The sequence below is a fragment of the Ranitomeya imitator genome, chromosome 6, assembly GCF_032444005.1.
Source record: "Ranitomeya imitator isolate aRanImi1 chromosome 6, aRanImi1.pri, whole genome shotgun sequence".
NCBI lineage: Eukaryota > Metazoa > Chordata > Amphibia > Anura > Dendrobatidae > Ranitomeya > Ranitomeya imitator.
This window is the reverse complement of record NC_091287.1, coordinates 77,186,054-77,203,941: the sequence shown is the minus strand read 5'-3', so window position 1 is coordinate 77,203,941 and position 17,888 is coordinate 77,186,054. Positions and strand designations below refer to the sequence as shown.

The following is a 17,888-nucleotide window of genomic DNA, read 5'->3' as shown; positions in this document are numbered from 1 at the left end:
ATGTTAAAAGGGTGACATCGAGGGACGACGATGAGATTGAGCAATGCTTGAAAGATGCTGAGGCCGCATATACAGCCAGTCAAACTAACAACAATAAGGTTGAGTAATTAACCCTGCAAAGATTATATACCCAACACCTGGACACTAAATCCAAACGTAAGCTGTTTTTTACGCGACAATCATATTTTGAAGTGGGGAATCAGGCGGGGAAATTTCTAGCTTTCCTGGTACGTCAACACAATACGTCTAATATGGTAATACAACTTCGCTCGCCAGATGGCTCGTTGAACACCACCACCGAGGAAATACTTCAGTGCTTTTATAACTACTATAAAGGGTTATATGAGTCCAAGAGCGATTTCAGTGTTTCAGATTGTTTAGAATATTTATCCGATATAGAATTCCCTACACTGAATTCCGCACAGCAGGCTTTTATGGACGCTGAATTTACCCTAGAAGAAATAGAGCAAGCTATAATGGATATGGCCTCTGGGAAGGCCCCTGGACCAGATGGCTTTCCAGTTGAATTGTATAGGAAATACCGAGAAGTACTAGCTCCACTTTTATTACAAGTATTCAGAGAGATATGGAGAGGGGGATGCCTGCCCGATACTTTTTATGAGGCACACATTATTGTACTCAGGAAGGAGGGGAAAGATCCATTGGAGTGCGGGTCCTATCGCCCCATATCGTTAGTAAATGTAGACTATAAGATTTTTACTAAAATTTTAGCCACTAGGCTGAACTCTATTATACTAGACATTATACACCCGGATCAAACTGGCTTTATGCCTGGTAAGAGTACCTCTATAAATATCAGGCGGGTTCAATCAATAATCCAATACAGTTCTTTGCTACCTGATAATAACTGGGCATTGGCGTCGTTGGATGCAGCTAAGGCGTTTGACTCTCTTGAATGGCCCTTTTTGTCTGCTTGTCTGCAGAAATATGGTTTCGGGGCTAAATTTCTGAATTGGGTTAATGTATTATACATGAAACCAAAGGCCCGCATAATAGTAAACGGCTCCATCTCTGAGCCCTTTTTATTATATAGGGGAACCCGTCAAGGGTGTCCCCTCTCCCCAGCCCTATTTGCTCTAGCAATAGAGGCATTGGCAATACGCCTCCGATCTTCCCCCGGTATTGAGGGCATAAAAATAGCGGATCGCATTGATACTATTGGTTTATACGCTGATGACATGATAGTATTCATGGATAACACGGAAGAGACGTTACCGAGGGTGATTACTACCATAGATAGATTTAGTGGGTTCTCAGGCCTATATATTAACTGGGATAAATCTGCTCTAATGCCTCTCTCTCAGTCCCCAGCATCTAATCTCAATACTCTTTCCTCGTTGCCCATAGTATCTAACTTTAAGTACTTGGGTATATATATGTCTCAACATAGTGGGTTAGACTTACAACTCAATATTTTCCCTCTGCTGGATTACGCTAAATTAAAATTTGCGTCTTGGAGCAAGATTCCATTATCTGTAGCAGGTCGTATTAACCTCATTAAAATGATATTGCTCCCTAAATTTAACTATTGTCTCCAACATAGTGCAGTAACTGTGCCGAAGTTTTTCTTCACCAACTTAAACTCTCAGGTTGCTTTGTTCATATGGGGAAAAAGCAGGCCTAAAGGCCCCTTCACATTAAGCGACGCTGCAGCGATACCGACAACGATCCGGATCGCTGCAGCGTCGCTGTTTGGTCGCTGGAGAGCTGTCACACAGACCGCTCTCCAGCGACCAACGATGCCGGTAACCAGGGTAAACATCGGGTAACTAAGCGCAGGGCCGCGCTTAGTAACCCGATGTTTACCCTGGTTACCATGCTAAAAGTAAAAAAAAACAAACACTAGATACTTACCTACCGCTGTCTGTCCTCCAGCGCTGCGCTCTGCTTCTCTGCTCTCCTCCTGTACTGGCTGTGAGCCGGAAAGCAGAGCGGTGACGTCACCGCTCTGCTTTCCGGCTCACAGCCAGTACAGGAGGAGTGCAGAGCACAGCGCTGGAGGACAGACGGCTGTAGGTAAGTATCTAGTGTTTGTTTTTTTTTACTTTTAGCATGGTAACCAGGGTAAACATCGGGTTACTAAGCGCGGCCCTGCGCTTAGTTACCCGATGTTTACCCTGGTTACCAGTGAAGACATCGCTGGATCGGTGTCACACACGCCGATCCAGCGATGTCAGCAGGAGTCCACCGACGAAATAAAGTTCTGGACTTTCTTCAGCGACCAACGATCTCCCAGCAGGGGCCTGATCGTTGGTCGCTGTCACACATAACGATTTCATTAACGATATCGTTGCTACGTCACAAATAGCAACGATATCGTTAACAATATCGTTATGTGTGAAGGTACCTTAAGCTTAAATTAACTACTTTGCAGAGATCTAAGCAGGGGGGAGGAGCGGCATTGCCTGATTTTTTTCTATACTATCTGGCAGGACAGGCGAGGGCACTAAGTAAATGGATGCCTCATAACTACCTCCCTAATTCTGAGAGTCATCTGGTTAGTTCTGTTAGCGCTAAATGTCCATTGGGGCTTTTAGAGTCCGGGAAAATAAACGCTCCCCGCATGTTACCTATGCTCCGACTGGCACGATCAGCCTGGAGGCAGATTAAAAAAGTTATTGGATTTGGAGATATTATTGCTGAAATGCCTTTATGGGACAATGGTTATTTCCCCATGTTGATAGATCATCCATCTGCAGGTTTTTGGATTTCCAACGGGGTTTTCTCGGTGGGGGAGTTATACGATCAGGGGGTCTTTATGTCTTTTGAACAGTTGCAGGCTAAATATGCTTTTCCAAGATCTCAATTTTTCCGCTATCTGCAACTTAGAACAGCTATTCAGTCATATATTAGAAATGTGGGAGCAAACCGCAACATCTCATCTTTGCCACTGATAGGCATTCTTAAATCACAGGGACCTCAAGGTCTTATTTCATCTTTGTACACATACAGTGGGGCAAAAAAGTATTTAGTCAGTCAGCAATAGTGCAAGTTCCACCACTTAAAAAGATGAGAGGCGTCTGTAATTTACATCATAGGTAGACCTCAACTATGGGAGACAAACTGAGAAAAAAAAATCCAGAAAATCACATTGTCTGTTTTTTTATCATTTTTTTTTGCATTTTATGGTGGAAAATAAGTATTTGGTCAGAAACAAACAATCAAGATTTCTGGCTCTCACAGACCTGTAACTTCTTCTTTAAGAGTCTCCACTTTCCTCCACTCATTACCTGTAGTAATGGCACCTGTTTAAACTTGTTATCAGTATAAAAAGACACCTGTGCACACCCTCAAACAGTCTGACTCCAAACTTCACTATGGTGAAGACCAAAGAGCTGTCAAAGGACACCAGAAACAAAATTGTAGCCCTGCACCAGGCTGGGAAGACTGAATCTGCAATAGCCAACCAGCTTGGAGTGAAGAAATCAACAGTGGGAGCAATAATTAGAAAATGGAAGACATACAAGACCACTGATAATCTCCCTCGATCTGGGGCTCCATGCAAAATCCCACCCCGTGGGGTCAGAATGATCACAAGAACGGTGAGCAAAAATCCCAGAACCACGCGGGGGGACCTAGTGAATGAACTGCAGAGAGCTGGGACCAATGTAACAAGGCCTACCATAAGTAACACACTACGCCACCATGGACTCAGATCCTGCAGTGCCAGACGTGTCCCACTGCTTAAGCCAGTACATGTCCGGGCCCGTCTGAAGTTTGTTAGAGAGCATTTGGATGATCCAGAGGAGTTTTGGGAGAATGTCCTATGGTCTGATGAAACCAAACTGGAACTGTTTGGTAGAAACACAACTTGTCGTGTTTGGAGGGAAAAGAATACTGAGTTGCATCCATCAAACACCATACCTACTGTAAAGCATGGTGGTGGAAACATCATTCTTTGGGGCTGTTTCTCTGCAAAGGGGCCAGGACGACTGATCCAGGTACATGAAAGAATGAATGGGGCCATGTATCGTGAGATTTTGAGTGCAAACCTCCTTCCATCAGCAAGGGCATTGAAGATGAAACGTGGCTGGGTCTTTCAACATGACAATGATCCAAAGCACACCGCCAGGGCAACGAAGGAGTGGCTTCGTAAGAAGCATTTCAAGGTCCTGGAGTGGCCTAGCCAGTCCCCAGATCTCAACCCTATAGAAAACCTTTGGAGGGAGTTGAAAGTCCGTGTTGCCAAGCGAAAAGCCAAAAACATCACTGCTCTAGAGGAGATCTGCATAGAGGAATGGGCCAACATACCAACAACAGTGTGTGGCAACCTTGTGAAGACTTACAGAAAACGTTTGACCTCTGTCATTGCCAACAAAGGATATATTACAAAGTATTGAGATGAAATATTGTTTCTGACCAAATACTTATTTTCCACCATAATATGCAAATAAAATGTTAAAAAAACAGACAATGTGATTTTCTGGATTTTTTTTTCTCAGTTTGTCTCCCATAGTTGAGGTCTACCTATGATGTAAATTACAGATGCCTCTCATCTTTTTAAGTGGTGGAACTTGCACTATTGCTGACTGACTAAATACTTTTTTGCCCCACTGTATCTGTTGTCAATGGGAGCGAATTCGGCCATAGACTTGGTTAAGGGCAAATGGGAGGGACTTATCCCCGATATGCAGAGTGAAGCGTGGGAGGATGTTCTTGACTCTCCCCTTAAAGTATCCCCGTCAATTAATAACAAGATGACCCAGTTATATATAATTCATCAGTCATATCTGACCCCAGTGAGACTTTTTCGGATGGGTCGATACTCGACGTCGGAATGCCTGCGTTGCCACTCACCAGATGCTGACTTCATACACATGATATGGTAGTGCCCAATTATTTTTCAATATTGGAGGGAGGTAACGTCGTTATTGACCTCACTACTATCAATCCCGGTTCCTCTTGAACCTCTGGTTTGTCTGTTTGGAGTGTGGAATGAGGAGGCTTGGGAACATTATGTTGGGATCTTTTTACGTGAAGTATTATTTTTGGCACGAAAGATGTTAGCGTTGAGATGGATGGGAAGGTCACCCCCCACACTTAGGTCCTGGGTTGAGCTGGTGAACACAATTGTCCCATATGAACGCACACTCTACCAGAATAGGGGTTGCCCGGGCAAATTCAATAAAATCTGGGATAGGTGGAATGCCTCCCATCTCACTTTGTGATTTGACCAATTGATAAGGATATAGTTTATTTGACCTCTTGTTCTGCAGATATTGCGCAATAGAGAGTATAATGTTACTGCAATAAGGTGAAGTAGTAGTAGCTCTGGAGGCTTAGTCTAGTTTGGTTTAGTTTAGTTGTAGTTTAGGAACTTTGCATGCTGACAGTTCCATAATTTTATGTATATGTCTTCTTTTGTATATATACAAATGATTGATATATGTATGTTCTGATGTCTTTTCCTTTCTTGCGAATGTAACCGTGCAAGTTAATAACAAAGACAAACGTTTATATTGTATTTTATTTGTGATCAATAAATAAACGAATTTAAAAAAAACAATGGATCTGGATAAGTTGGAAACTTATCAGAAGTCAGAACCTGTCAGAAGTGTAGACTAGTGGCCCTTTTAGAAGAAAATGTGCGGGGTCTGGAAGAAAGAATAGCAACTTTGAAACTCATCAAAGAGAATGAAGACTTTCTAGACAGAACAGAAGCATCTCTACTGGTCACAGAAGGTGCAAAAAGTGTCAGAGAACAGGGGCGGATTATAAGAGGGTCAATCTGGGCGGTAGCCCAGGGCCCAGTGGTGTGGGGGGGCCCTGGGCTACCGCACACAGATTGCCCGCTGGCCGCCGCCATCATCAGGGCACTCGCAGCAAGTCTCATCATCATATGACAGTGACTCAGCACAGTGCACACAGTGAGTCACTGTCTCACTGACACAGTGCAGTGGCACCCCCGGCCGTGACCCACCCACCCAGCCGCCCGCCTGCTGCCCCTGTCAGAAGACTGGTTTGTTTGTATGTGTTGCCGCCGCCGCCGGCGCGAGTGCCGGGCCCGTGCGGCCGGCCGCCGTGCCCCTGCCGTGCCGTCACTCTCGATCACTGAGGACACTGCCCATGCCGTGCCGTGCCGGGAGCCCCCCCGGACCCGGTGGGCAGAGAGAGGGGGCCCGCATCGGGCCCCGTCTCATCTGCTCACCGGGCCCCTAGCGGCGCTGCCTGCGTCGGTTAGTTTCCTATTGCCGTGCGGGCGCGCCCGCACGGCAATAGTTAACGTCGGCCGCAGGCGCAGCGCACACGTCGCCGGCGTCTGACGTCATTGTCAGTCGCCGGCGAGTGCGCGCTGCTGGAGGGGAGGGAGCTCACCGCCTGGATCGTTGGTAAGGTGAGGACTGGAGAATTTTTTTTTTTTTAATAATCTGAGTGGAGATATAATAAATATAACGGTGGAGAAGTCGGGAGTGGGGGTGATGGGGGTGTGTGAATGGGGGGGGGGGTGGCAGGTGCAGAATGCTGGGAGCAGGAGGACACAGTCTGGGACTGGGGCAGTCTGATATCTGGACACACTGGGTCTGGGGGGGCAATGATGCTGGAGGAGGAGGGGACACAGCCGGGACTGGGGGGGCCTCAAATGATTGCTATTTCTGGACACTGGGGCCTGGTGGGGGGCAATGCAGGAGACACTGGGGGGGGGGGGAATGCTGGAGGACACAGTCTGGGGACTGGCTGAGCTGTGGGCAGATGATTGCTGGACATACTGGTCACGGTGCAATGATGCTGGAGGAGGAGGACACAGTCGGGACTGGGGCCTGGGGCCTCAAATGATTGCATTGCTATTGCTGGACACACTGGGGGGGGCAATGCAGGAGACACTGGGGGGGAAATGCTGAAGGACACAGTCTGGGGACTGGCTGGGCAGATGATTGCTGGACATACTGGTGCAATGATGCTGGAGGAGGAGGACACAGTCGGGACTGGGGGCCTCAAATGATTGCATTGCTATTGCTGGACACTGGGGGGGGGGCAATGCAGGAGACACTGGGGGGGAAATGCTGGAGGACACAGTCTGGGGACTGGCTGGGCAGATGATTGCTGGACATACTGGGGCAATGCTGGAGGAGGACACAGTCTGGGGCAGATGATTGCTGGAGACACTGACTGGGGCAATGCTGGAGCCTGAGGACACAGTCTGGCTGGGGCAGATGATTGCTGGACATACTGGGGCATATTGCTGGACAGGACACACTGGGGGCAATGCTGGACATACTGGGGCAGATTGCTGGATACACTGTGTGGAGGTAATATGCTGGACACACTGGGGGTAATATGCTGGCCACACTGGGGCAGATTGTTGAACATACTGTCATGGGACAGGATGGAGACAGATGGGGCAGGATGGGTAAATCATATGGGGCAGGATGGATACTCATGAGTGCAGGATGCGAGAATATATTGCAGGAGCCAGGAATGAGATAAACGGGGCCAGGGTGGGAAATATTATTTCCGTAGGGGCTAATTAAGGGATATTATTACTGCAGTGATGTATTTATTTTATTTTTTGCGTATACTTTTTTTAAATGGGGGGGCGGTCCTGTTACTGTGCAGAGTGACACTATATTGCCTTTTTTTCTTCATGTGGTGTAATGTTGAAATTGTGAAAATTTAAGTAATGTGTTCTGCAAGCGGAGCTCGAGATAACTGTGTTATTTCCTGCAGAAACAACAAACAAGCCCTGGCTGGAATAAATGATGGCAGTCTGTGCTTCATGACAGATGAAGGACTTCACCGCTAGAGACGTCACTGGTGAGTCAGTGTTATCTATACACTGACACTATACACTGTAAACCAGGGGTGTCAAACTGCATTCGTCGAGGGCCTCAGCTCAGACCGTGCGTGTTTTCAAGATTTCCTTTGCGTTACACAAGGCGCTGGGATCATTCTGTGCAGGTGATTAAATTATCACCTGTGCAATACAAGGAAATCCTGAAAACATGACCTGTTTGCGGCCCTCGAGGAATGCAGTTTGACACCCCTGCTGTAAACCATATACAGAGCTCCTGTGTATAATGTCGCCAGTGATCGCTGTATAACCTCTACACAGACACTGCATACCAATTACAGATCTCCTGTGAATACTGGCAGTTATGGTGACAGTATTTTGTTTTTTTATTTATTTATTACTGTCAGGATTGTAGTATTCAGTCACTATGTGGTGGTAATATGTGGTCTGGAAATGGTGTTGTGGTATTTGTCCCTTGTGTGTGCTATTTGGTCACCAAGTGGTGGTAATATGTGCTCTTGACATGGTGTAGCGGTATTTGTTCCTTGTATGTGATATTATTCGGTCACTGGTGGTAATATGTGGTCTGGCATTTGTTCCTTGTGTGTGATATAATTTGATCACTGTGGTTGTAATATGGTGTCTGGTCATGGTGCGGTGCTATTTGTTCCTTGTATGTGATATTATTCGATCACTGGGGTTGTAATTTGTGGTCTGGTCATGGTGCGGTGCTATTTGTTCCTTGTATGTGATATTATTGGTCAAAATATACCTAAATTGTATTGCAGATTTTAACAAATATTTAATAGGTTACAGTAGAGTAGGACCCGGCCATTTTTCTGGAATAATCTGGCTCGGGTATGTCACATGACCCCCGTCACATGACCCCCGGGCCCCGTCACATGACCCCCGTCACATGATCCGGGGGGCCCACAGTGTCTGAACAGCCCGGGGCCCTGGCTACCCTTAATCCACCCCTGTCAGAGAACCTCCAAAAGCAGATGAGTGGAAGCATGTGACCAAAAGAAGCAAGAAGACCATGGAGAAATCACCAACCACACAACTGAAGAACCGATATCAAATCTTTGTAGAGGATGAAGATGGCACACCTAAGAATGAAGCAATACCAGCAAGCAAAAAAGAAAAGGGCACACAGCAACAAGTGACAGCAAAAAGTACAGGCAAGAAGCAACGAAGAGTGGTGGTGGTGGGAGACTCACTACTGAGAGGCACAGAAGCAGCCATCTGCAGACCGGACATAACTGCAAGAGAAGTATGCTGCCTTCCAGGTGCGATGATCAAGGATGTGACCGATAGGATACCAAAGCTCTTCAGCTCCAAGGACGTCCACCCATTTCTTCTGATACATGTTGGCACCAATGACACGGCAAGGAAGGACCTACCGACAATCTGCAAGGACTTTGAAGAGTTGGGGAAGAAAGTAAAGGAACTGGATGCACAGGTAGTTTTTTCTTCTATCCTTCCAGTAGATGGGCATGGCACCAGGAGATGGAACAGGATCCTTGATGCAAACAACTGGCTAAGACGATGGTGCAGACAACAAGGATTTGGATTCCTGGACCACGGTGTGAATTACTGGTATGATGGACTCCTCGCCAGAGACGGACTACACCTCAACAAACCTGGGAAACACACATTCGCCAGAAGACTCGCTACACTCATCAGGAGGGCGTTAAACTAGAAGAAGAGGGGACGGGAAGAAAAACATTAGACTCGTACAAAGACGACCCAGGAAAACATACTCAGAAGGGAGGTAAGAACATTTCTAAAACAATCCACAGTGAGGAGATTGGAACAAAACAAAATCCTCTAAACTGCATGCTCGCAAACGCCAGAAGCCTGACAAACAAGATGGAAGAACTAGAAGCAGAAATATCTACAGGTAACTTTGACATAGTGGGAATAACCGAGACATGGTTAGATGAAAGCTATGACTGGGCAGTTAACTTACAGGGTTACAGTCTGTTTAGAAAGGATCGTAAAAATCGGAGAGGAGGAGGGGTTTGTCTCTATGTAAAGTCTTGTCTAAAGTCCACTTTAAGGGAGGATATTAGCGAAGGGAATGAAGATGTCGAGTCCATATGGGTTGAAATTCATGGAGGGAAAAATGGTAACAAAATTCTCATTGGGGTCTGTTACAAACCCCCAAATATAACAGAAAGCATGGAAAGTCTACTTCTAAAGCAGATAGATGAAGCTGCAACCCATAATGAGGTCCTGGTTATGGGGGACTTTAACTACCCGGATATTAACTGGGAAACAGAAACCTGTGAAACCCATAAAGGCAACAGGTTTCTGCTAATAACCAAGAAAAATTATCTTTCACAATTGGTGCAGAATCCAACCAGAGGAGCAGCACTTTTAGACCTAATACTATCTAATAGACCTGACAGAATAACAAATCTGCAGGTGGTTGGGCATTTAGGAAATAGCGACCACAATATTGTGCAGTTTCACCTGTCTTTCACTAGGGGGACTTGTCAGGGAGTCACAAAAACATTGAACTTTAGGAAGGCAAAGTTTGAACAGCTTAGAGATGCCCTTAATCTGGTAGACTGGGACAATATCCTCAGAAATGAGAATACAGATAATAAATGGGAAATGTTTAAGAACATCCTAAATAGGCAGTGTAAGCGGTTTATACCTTGTGGGAATAAAAGGACTAGAAATAGGAAAAACCCAATGTGGCTAAACAAAGAAGTAAGACAGGCAATTAACAGTAAAAAGAAAGCATTTGCACTACTAAAGCAGGATGGCACCATTGAAGCTCTAAAAAACTATAGGGAGAAAAATACTTTAATCTAAAAAACTAATTAAAGCTGCCAAAAAGGAAACAGAGAAGCACATTGCTAAGGAGAGTAAAACTAATCCCAAACTGTTCTTCAACTATATCAATAGTAAAAGAATAAAAACTGAAAATGTAGGCCCCTTAAAAAATAGTGAGGAAAGAATGGTTGTAGATGACGAGGAAAAAGCTAACATATTAAACACCTTCTTCTCCACGGTATACACGGTGGAAAATGAAATGCTAGGTGAAATCCCAAGAAACAATGAAAACCCTATATTAAGGGTCACCAATCTAACCCAAGAAGAGGTGCGAAACCGGCTAAATAAGATTAAAATAGATAAATCTCCGGGTCCGGATGGCATACACCCACGAGTACTAAGGGAACTAAGTAATGTAATAGATAAACCATTATTTCTTATTTTTAGGGACTCTATAGCGACAGGGTCTGTTCCGCAGGACTGGCGCATAGCAAATGTGGTGCCAATATTCAAAAAGGGCTCTAAAAGTGAACCTGGAAATTATAGGCCAGTAAGTCTAACCTCTATTGTTGGTAAAATATTTGAAGGGTTTCTGAGGGATGTTATTCTGGATTATCTCAATGAGAATAACTGTTTAACTCCATATCAGCATGGGTTTATGAGAAATCGCTCCTGTCAAACCAATCTAATCAATTTTTATGAAGAGGTAAGCTATAGGCTGGACCACGGTGAGTCATTGGACGTGGTATATCTCGATTTTTCCAAAGCGTTTGATGCCGTGCCGCACAAGAGGTTGGTACACAAAATGAGAATGCTTGGTCTGGGGGAAAATGTGTGTAAATGGGTTAGTAACTGGCTTAGTGATAGAAAGCAGAGGGTGGTTATAAATGGTATAGTCTCTAACTGGGTCGCTGTGACCAGTGGGGTACCGCAGGGGTCAGTATTGGGACCTGTTCTCTTCAACATATTCATTAATGATCTGGTAGAAGGTTTACACAGTAAAATATCGATATTTGCAGATGATACAAAACTATGTAAAGCAGTTAATACAAGAGAAGATAGTATTCTGCTACAGATGGATCTGGATAAGTTGGAAACTTGGGCTGAAAGGTGGCAGATGAGGTTTAACAATGATAAATGTAAGGTTATACACATGGGAAGAAGGAATCAATATCACCATTACACACTGAACGGGAAACCACTGGGTAAATCTGACAGGGAGAAGGACTTGGGGATCCTAGTTAATGATAAACTTACCTGGAGCAGCCAGTGCCAGGCAGCAGCTGCCAAGGCAAACAGGATCATGGGGTGCATTAAAAGAGGTCTGGATACACATGATGAGAGCATTATACTGCCTCTGTACAAATCCCTAGTTAGACCGCACATGGAGTACTGTGTCCAGTTTTGGGCACCGGTGCTCAGGAAGGATATAATGGAACTAGAGAGAGTACAAAGGAGGGCAACAAAATTAATAAAGGGGATGGGAGAACTACAATACCCAGATAGATTAGCGAAATTAGGATTATTTAGTCTAGAAAAAAGACGACTGAGGGGCGATCTAATAACCATGTATAAGTATATAAGGGGACAATACAAATATCTCGCTGAGGATCTGTTTATACCAAGGAAGGTGACGGGCACAAGGGGGCATTCTTTGCGTCTGGAGGAGAGAAGGTTTTTCCACCAACATAGAAGAGGATTCTTTACTGTTAGGGCAGTGAGAATCTGGAATTGCTTGCCTGAGGAGGTGGTGATGGCGAACTCAGTCGAGGGGTTCAAGAGAGGCCTGGATGTCTTCCTGGAGCAGAACAATATTGTATCATACAATTATTAGGTTCTGTAAAAGGACGTAGATCTGGGGATTTATTATGACGGAATATAGGCTGAACTGGATGGACAAATGTCTTTTTTCGGCCTTACTAACTATGTTACTATGTTACTATGTTACTTGGGCTGAAAGGTGGCAGATGAGGTTTAACAATGACAAATGTAAGGTTATACACATGGGAAGAAGGAATCAATATCACCATTACACACTGAACGGGAAACCACTGGGTAAATCTGACAGGGAGAAGGACTTGGGGATCCTAGTTAATGATAAACTTACCTGGAGCAGCCAGTGCCAGGCAGCAGCTGCCAAGGCAAACAGGATCATGGGGTGCATTAAGAGAGGTCTGGATACACATGATGAGAGCATTATACTGCCTCTGTACAAATCCCTAGTTAGACCGCACATGGAGTACTGTGTCCAGTTTTGGGCACCGGTGCTCAGGAAAGATATAATGGAACTAGAGAGAGCACAAAGGAGGGCAACAAAATTAATAAAGGGGATGGGAGAACTACAATACCCAGATAGATTAGCGAAATTAGGATTATTTAGTCTAGAAATAAGACGACTGAGGGGCGATCTAATAACCATGTATAAGTATATAAGGGGACAATACAAATATCTCGCTGAGGATCTGTTTATACCAAGGAAGGTGACGGGCACAAGAGGGCATTCTTTGCGTCTGGAGGATAGAAGGTTTTTCCACCAACATAGAAGAGGATTCTTTACTGTTAGGGCGGTGAGAATCTGCAATTGCTTGCCTGAGGAGGTGGTGATGGCGAACTCAGTCGAGGGGTTCAAGAGAGGCCTGGATGTCTTCCTGGAGCAGAACAATATTGTATCATACAATTATTAGGTTCTGTAGAAGGACGTAGATCTGGGGATTTATTATGATGGAATATAGGCTGAACTGTATGGACAAATGTCTTTTTTCGGCCTTACTAAACTATGTTACTATATGTTACAATCTACATTCCCTATCAGTATGTCTTTGTAGTGTGGGAGGAACCCAGAGAACCCAGAGGAAACCCACGCGAACATGGGGAGAACATACAAACTCCTGATTATTTCTGTGAGGTAAAACATTTCCCTGTCTGTTTGTACGCAATGTTTTAGGTCGGCGCAGGTTGTGGTTACAGTCACTGCTCACTATACAGTGAATGCTCAGTAATCTCTCCCTGGAACAGTGAAAGGCTGTCAATCAATAGGCAGGTGAGTGATTATAGCCGCGCTCACTATGCAGCAAGCGGTGACTGTAACAGACCCCCACACTGCTCTGGTGACTGGAAAACTTAATTTTCTCCTTGTATCCGATGCTACAGTAACCCTGCCAAGAATGATTGAAGCACTATTGACTTGCACATTACCAATATAGTAAAAAGATGGCAGCGATGGGTGGCCTTCCGTAGGCCATTGGCTACCATGGTAATCTTATTATCCTCCTTTGTTGCAATCATGGGAGGAGGAGGGGGAATTGGCAATAAAATTGCCCCACCCATCAAATCGAATCTCTTAAATGCCATTATCAGAGAATGACAGCAGTATCTAACCAGCAGTGATTGGAGCTAGCTCTGGTTGCTTTCTAGCTGTATAACACAGTTGGCACCTGCAGTGTATGGAATGGGCCCAGCTCCTGAGCCCACTGTATACAGCCACAACCAACAACAACAACACAACAACATGCATCACATGTCAGGAAAGGGTTAAAGTTATTTCTTAATAATCTGATTATGCTTTATATCATATAAAACAGCAATGTGTGTTACCTCAGGTATGAATTCTCCCTCACTGTTAATGCTAGTTATAGATTTCTGGCGAGCAATTTGCTGCTGTTCATCGGGGACACTTCCAGGAGGAGGAGAGCTGCGCCCAGTGTGTAAAGACCCTGAGGAAACATAAAATAGAGCAACTTAGACTTGACCCTCTGGGAGCCTGTTGTCCTAATAAACCCCCTTATAAAGGACCCGTCAGCTCTTCTAATATGTCTGTTTTAGTAAATACTTGTGTCCTCCATAAAATAGCAATCATGGGGAGTTTTAATGTGGAACTCTCTGTTGTGCTGTCCCTTTATTATGTGATACTTAATGGGTTATTTTCACATTCAAAAATGATCTTTAGGATAGGTGACAACTTGCTGATCGGTGGGGGTCCCACTACTGATTCTGAGAACGGAGCTTTGAAATCGCCTATCTGAATGGAGCCATGCCTGAATATGTGCACCATGGCTCCATTCATTCCCTATAAGACTACTGGTGATAGCCAAGGGCAGCACGTGGCTCTTTCCGGAAGTCACATAAAGAATGAGTGGGGCGCATGTCTGGACACCACTCTATTCAGATTAGATCAGGCATTTCAAACCGCATTCTCGGGTTCAGTGGGGATCCCAGTGACCAGACCCCCAATGACCAGCAATAGGCATTAACTTCTAAAGATATGTATAAAACTTTAACAGGTGTTACCAGTTTAAGGATTATCCATCTGTACAATCACTGTAATCAGGGTAAGGACGCAAACCTACGACAAGAGAAATGGTAACACCACCTAGTAGTAATTTTGTTCACCATAAAGTTCTAATAGTATAACAGAGAAAGCGTACGAGTTCTCCAGAATTGTTATTGTACGGGGAAGACAAGTACTTCCTAAAACAGATCTGACAAGACCTCTTTTTTTAAATCAGATACATTTTTATTTAACCAAATTCAAGGTACAAAGCAATAACACAAAAATCGCAATGAGAACAACATTAACAATGGTCATTAGTTTCAGAAATTTCCTCCCTCCCTTCCCCTCCCCCCATTACATACAAGAGCAGCGAATAATGCATGGTATAACCTAAGTTCAGGGTCATCTTTTCTCCACCCAAGGTTTCCATAGTGTCTCAAATGTTCTTATGCCTTCTCTCTTAACATAAATGTTTTTTTCCATATTCACAATAGAGTCAGACTGTCTGAAAAATTCCCTCAACGTCGGCGGATCTTCATTTATCCAGTATCTGGCGATCAGTTTCTGCGCAATATATAATAATCTAGCTATTGCCACCTTATATTTATTATGTACCTGGACCTGGCTTATGTATTATGTACCTGGACAAGGCTAATGAGATGAATGAGTATTTCAATAGATTTAGCAGTACATGTGCACTGCCAACTGATAGTGGATGGGAATTGGGTGCAAATTCTGCAACATCGATATTGGAGGATGAGCAGACTAAATTTAGAGTATCCGAAAATAATGTGAGGAGGCAGTTTAAGTCACTTAACATTGGTAAAGCAGCAGGACCAGATGGACTCAGCTCACGTGTCCTTAAAGTTTGTGCAGACCAGCTGTGTACTGTCTTTACACGCCTATTTAATGGAAGTCTGCAAACACAGAGGGTACCTGTGTTATGGAAAACTTCCTGTCTGGTGCCGGTACCCAAGACTTCTTCTCCTGCAACCCTAAATGACTATCGTCCTGTAGCCTTAACATCTCATGCTATGAAGGCCTTGGAAAGATTAGTGCTTGCTCACTTAAGACCGAGGGTCAATGCTTTTATCGATCCCCTTCAGTTTGCCTACCGACATAGATTGGGGGTGGATGATGCTATCCTTTCTCTGTTACATAGGGTACATTCATTTCTGGAGACTGATGGTACCATGGTGCGAGCGATGTTCTTCGATTTCTCAAGTGCATTTAACTCCCTGCAGCCACTTTTACTACACAAAAAGATGACTGATATGAAGGTTGAGGAGGGGATAAGAAATTGGATAACTGACTACCTTTCAGATCGGCCACAGTTTGTACAGATGGGAGCAGTGGTGTCAAGCAGATTATTGAGCAGTGTAGGTGCCCCCCAGGGAACGGTGCTTGCGCCCTTTCTATTCACTCTGTATACTTCAGACTTTCAGTATAAATCTGAACTTTGCCACCTTCAAAAATTTTCGGATGACTCTGTGGTTGTGGGATGCATTAGGGGAGATCAGGGGGATGAGGAATATAGAAGGGTGGTGTCGAATTTCGTGGATTGGTGCAATGGTAACTATCTACAACTAAATGTTAAGAAAACTAAGGAGTTGGTGGCCAACTATAGCAGGATAAAGATGGAATGCTTACCGATCACTATTGCTGGTCAGGAGGTAGAGCAGGTGGAGAGTTACAAATATTTGGGGGTCCATTTGGATAGCAAACTGGACTGGAGATGCCACTCAGAGTTTGTCTACAAGAAGGGGATGAGCAGACTGTATTTCCTAAGGAAACTGAGGTCTTTTAATGTGTGTAGCAAAATGTTAGAAATGTTCTACCAATCTGTAGTGGCAAGTGCCATCTTTTTTGCAATCACGTGCTGGGGTAGTAGTGTGCGGGCCTCTGATGCGAATAAGCTGAATAAGATTATTAAGAAGGCAAGTTCTGCTGTGGGCTACAATCTGGACTCTTTTGGGGAGGTAGTGGAGAGAAGAACTCTGAAAAAGTGTATGGCAATTATGAACAATAATGCACATCCATTATATGAGCTATTCATGAGACAGAAGAGCACCTTCAGTAACCGGCTAATACTTCTGAGGTGTAAGAAGGAAAAATATAGGAAATCGTTTGTGCCAACTGCCATGGGGATGTACAACAATAACATTAGGGTTAAACCACCAAGGTGAATGTCTACTTATTTCTCTACATTTCAGTTCACTCGCTGTGTATGTCCTATTCTAATGTATAATGTTCTTCTGTCAACTCCACTGTCATGTCAACTATGTAATTCCTTTATGATTTTTATGATTTAAGTTGTGCTGCTGTGATACCATAATTTCCCACGGGATCAATAAAGTGTATCGTATCGTATCCTCCACATATCCCAGTACACACCACAGGATCCCTCTCAATCCTACAACCATATGCTCCTCCTATGGCATGTCCTATATACTCTATGGAGTAGATATATCTGCGAGAGTCTACCTGATTCACTCAGTGATAGTTGGGGTATATATTCCATAATCACTTCCCATTTATCTTCCTCTATCCTACCCAATTCCGCCTCCCATTTCCCCTGTGCTCTTATAGGATAATTATTTATAAAAGTATGCAATAGATCCTTATAAATGCCCGACACTACCCCTTTTGTTCCCCCCTCTGCACAGACATAATCAATCAATATATCCTTGTGAATCTCCATATTCATCGTCTTGCTCTGCGTAACATAAGCATGCCTAAACTGCCCATATTGAAATCTGAAGACCTCCGGTAGTCCATAATCCTCCTGCAACTTTCCAAAGGGCCCCAGTCCTTGCGTGTCCTGCACCTGAACCATGTACTGTATTCCCAGTCTTATCCAATTTTTAAATTCTCCCATTTTAACAAATTCTGGTAGAGTCTCATTTTGGGGAAAAATTTGGCAAGTGCTCCAAACCACTAATCTTTTTAATTGCCTCCCAGACTTTATGTATCAGCGCTAAAGTAGGATACACCAAACCCATCTTCCTGACACTTCCTGCCTCCAACCCCTGAACGAAGGGATCCCTCCCCATCACCTGGACCAAGACCTTTGTAGTGAAC

At 44.4% G+C, this 17,888-nt stretch overlaps 1 protein-coding gene across 2 annotated transcripts in view; it reads right to left on the bottom strand.

The window, feature by feature from the left end:
* The window catches only part of LOC138641956 (mitogen-activated protein kinase kinase kinase 3-like), a 211,503-nt gene that overhangs the window by 40,597 nt on the left and 153,018 nt on the right, over positions 1-17,888 (bottom strand). For both annotated transcript variants that reach the window (XM_069729796.1, XM_069729797.1), the window contains exon 8: positions 14,132-14,250. In XM_069729796.1, coding sequence (XP_069585897.1) covers positions 14,132-14,250 — 119 coding nt within the window. The remainder of the gene's footprint in view (positions 1-14,131; positions 14,251-17,888) is intronic.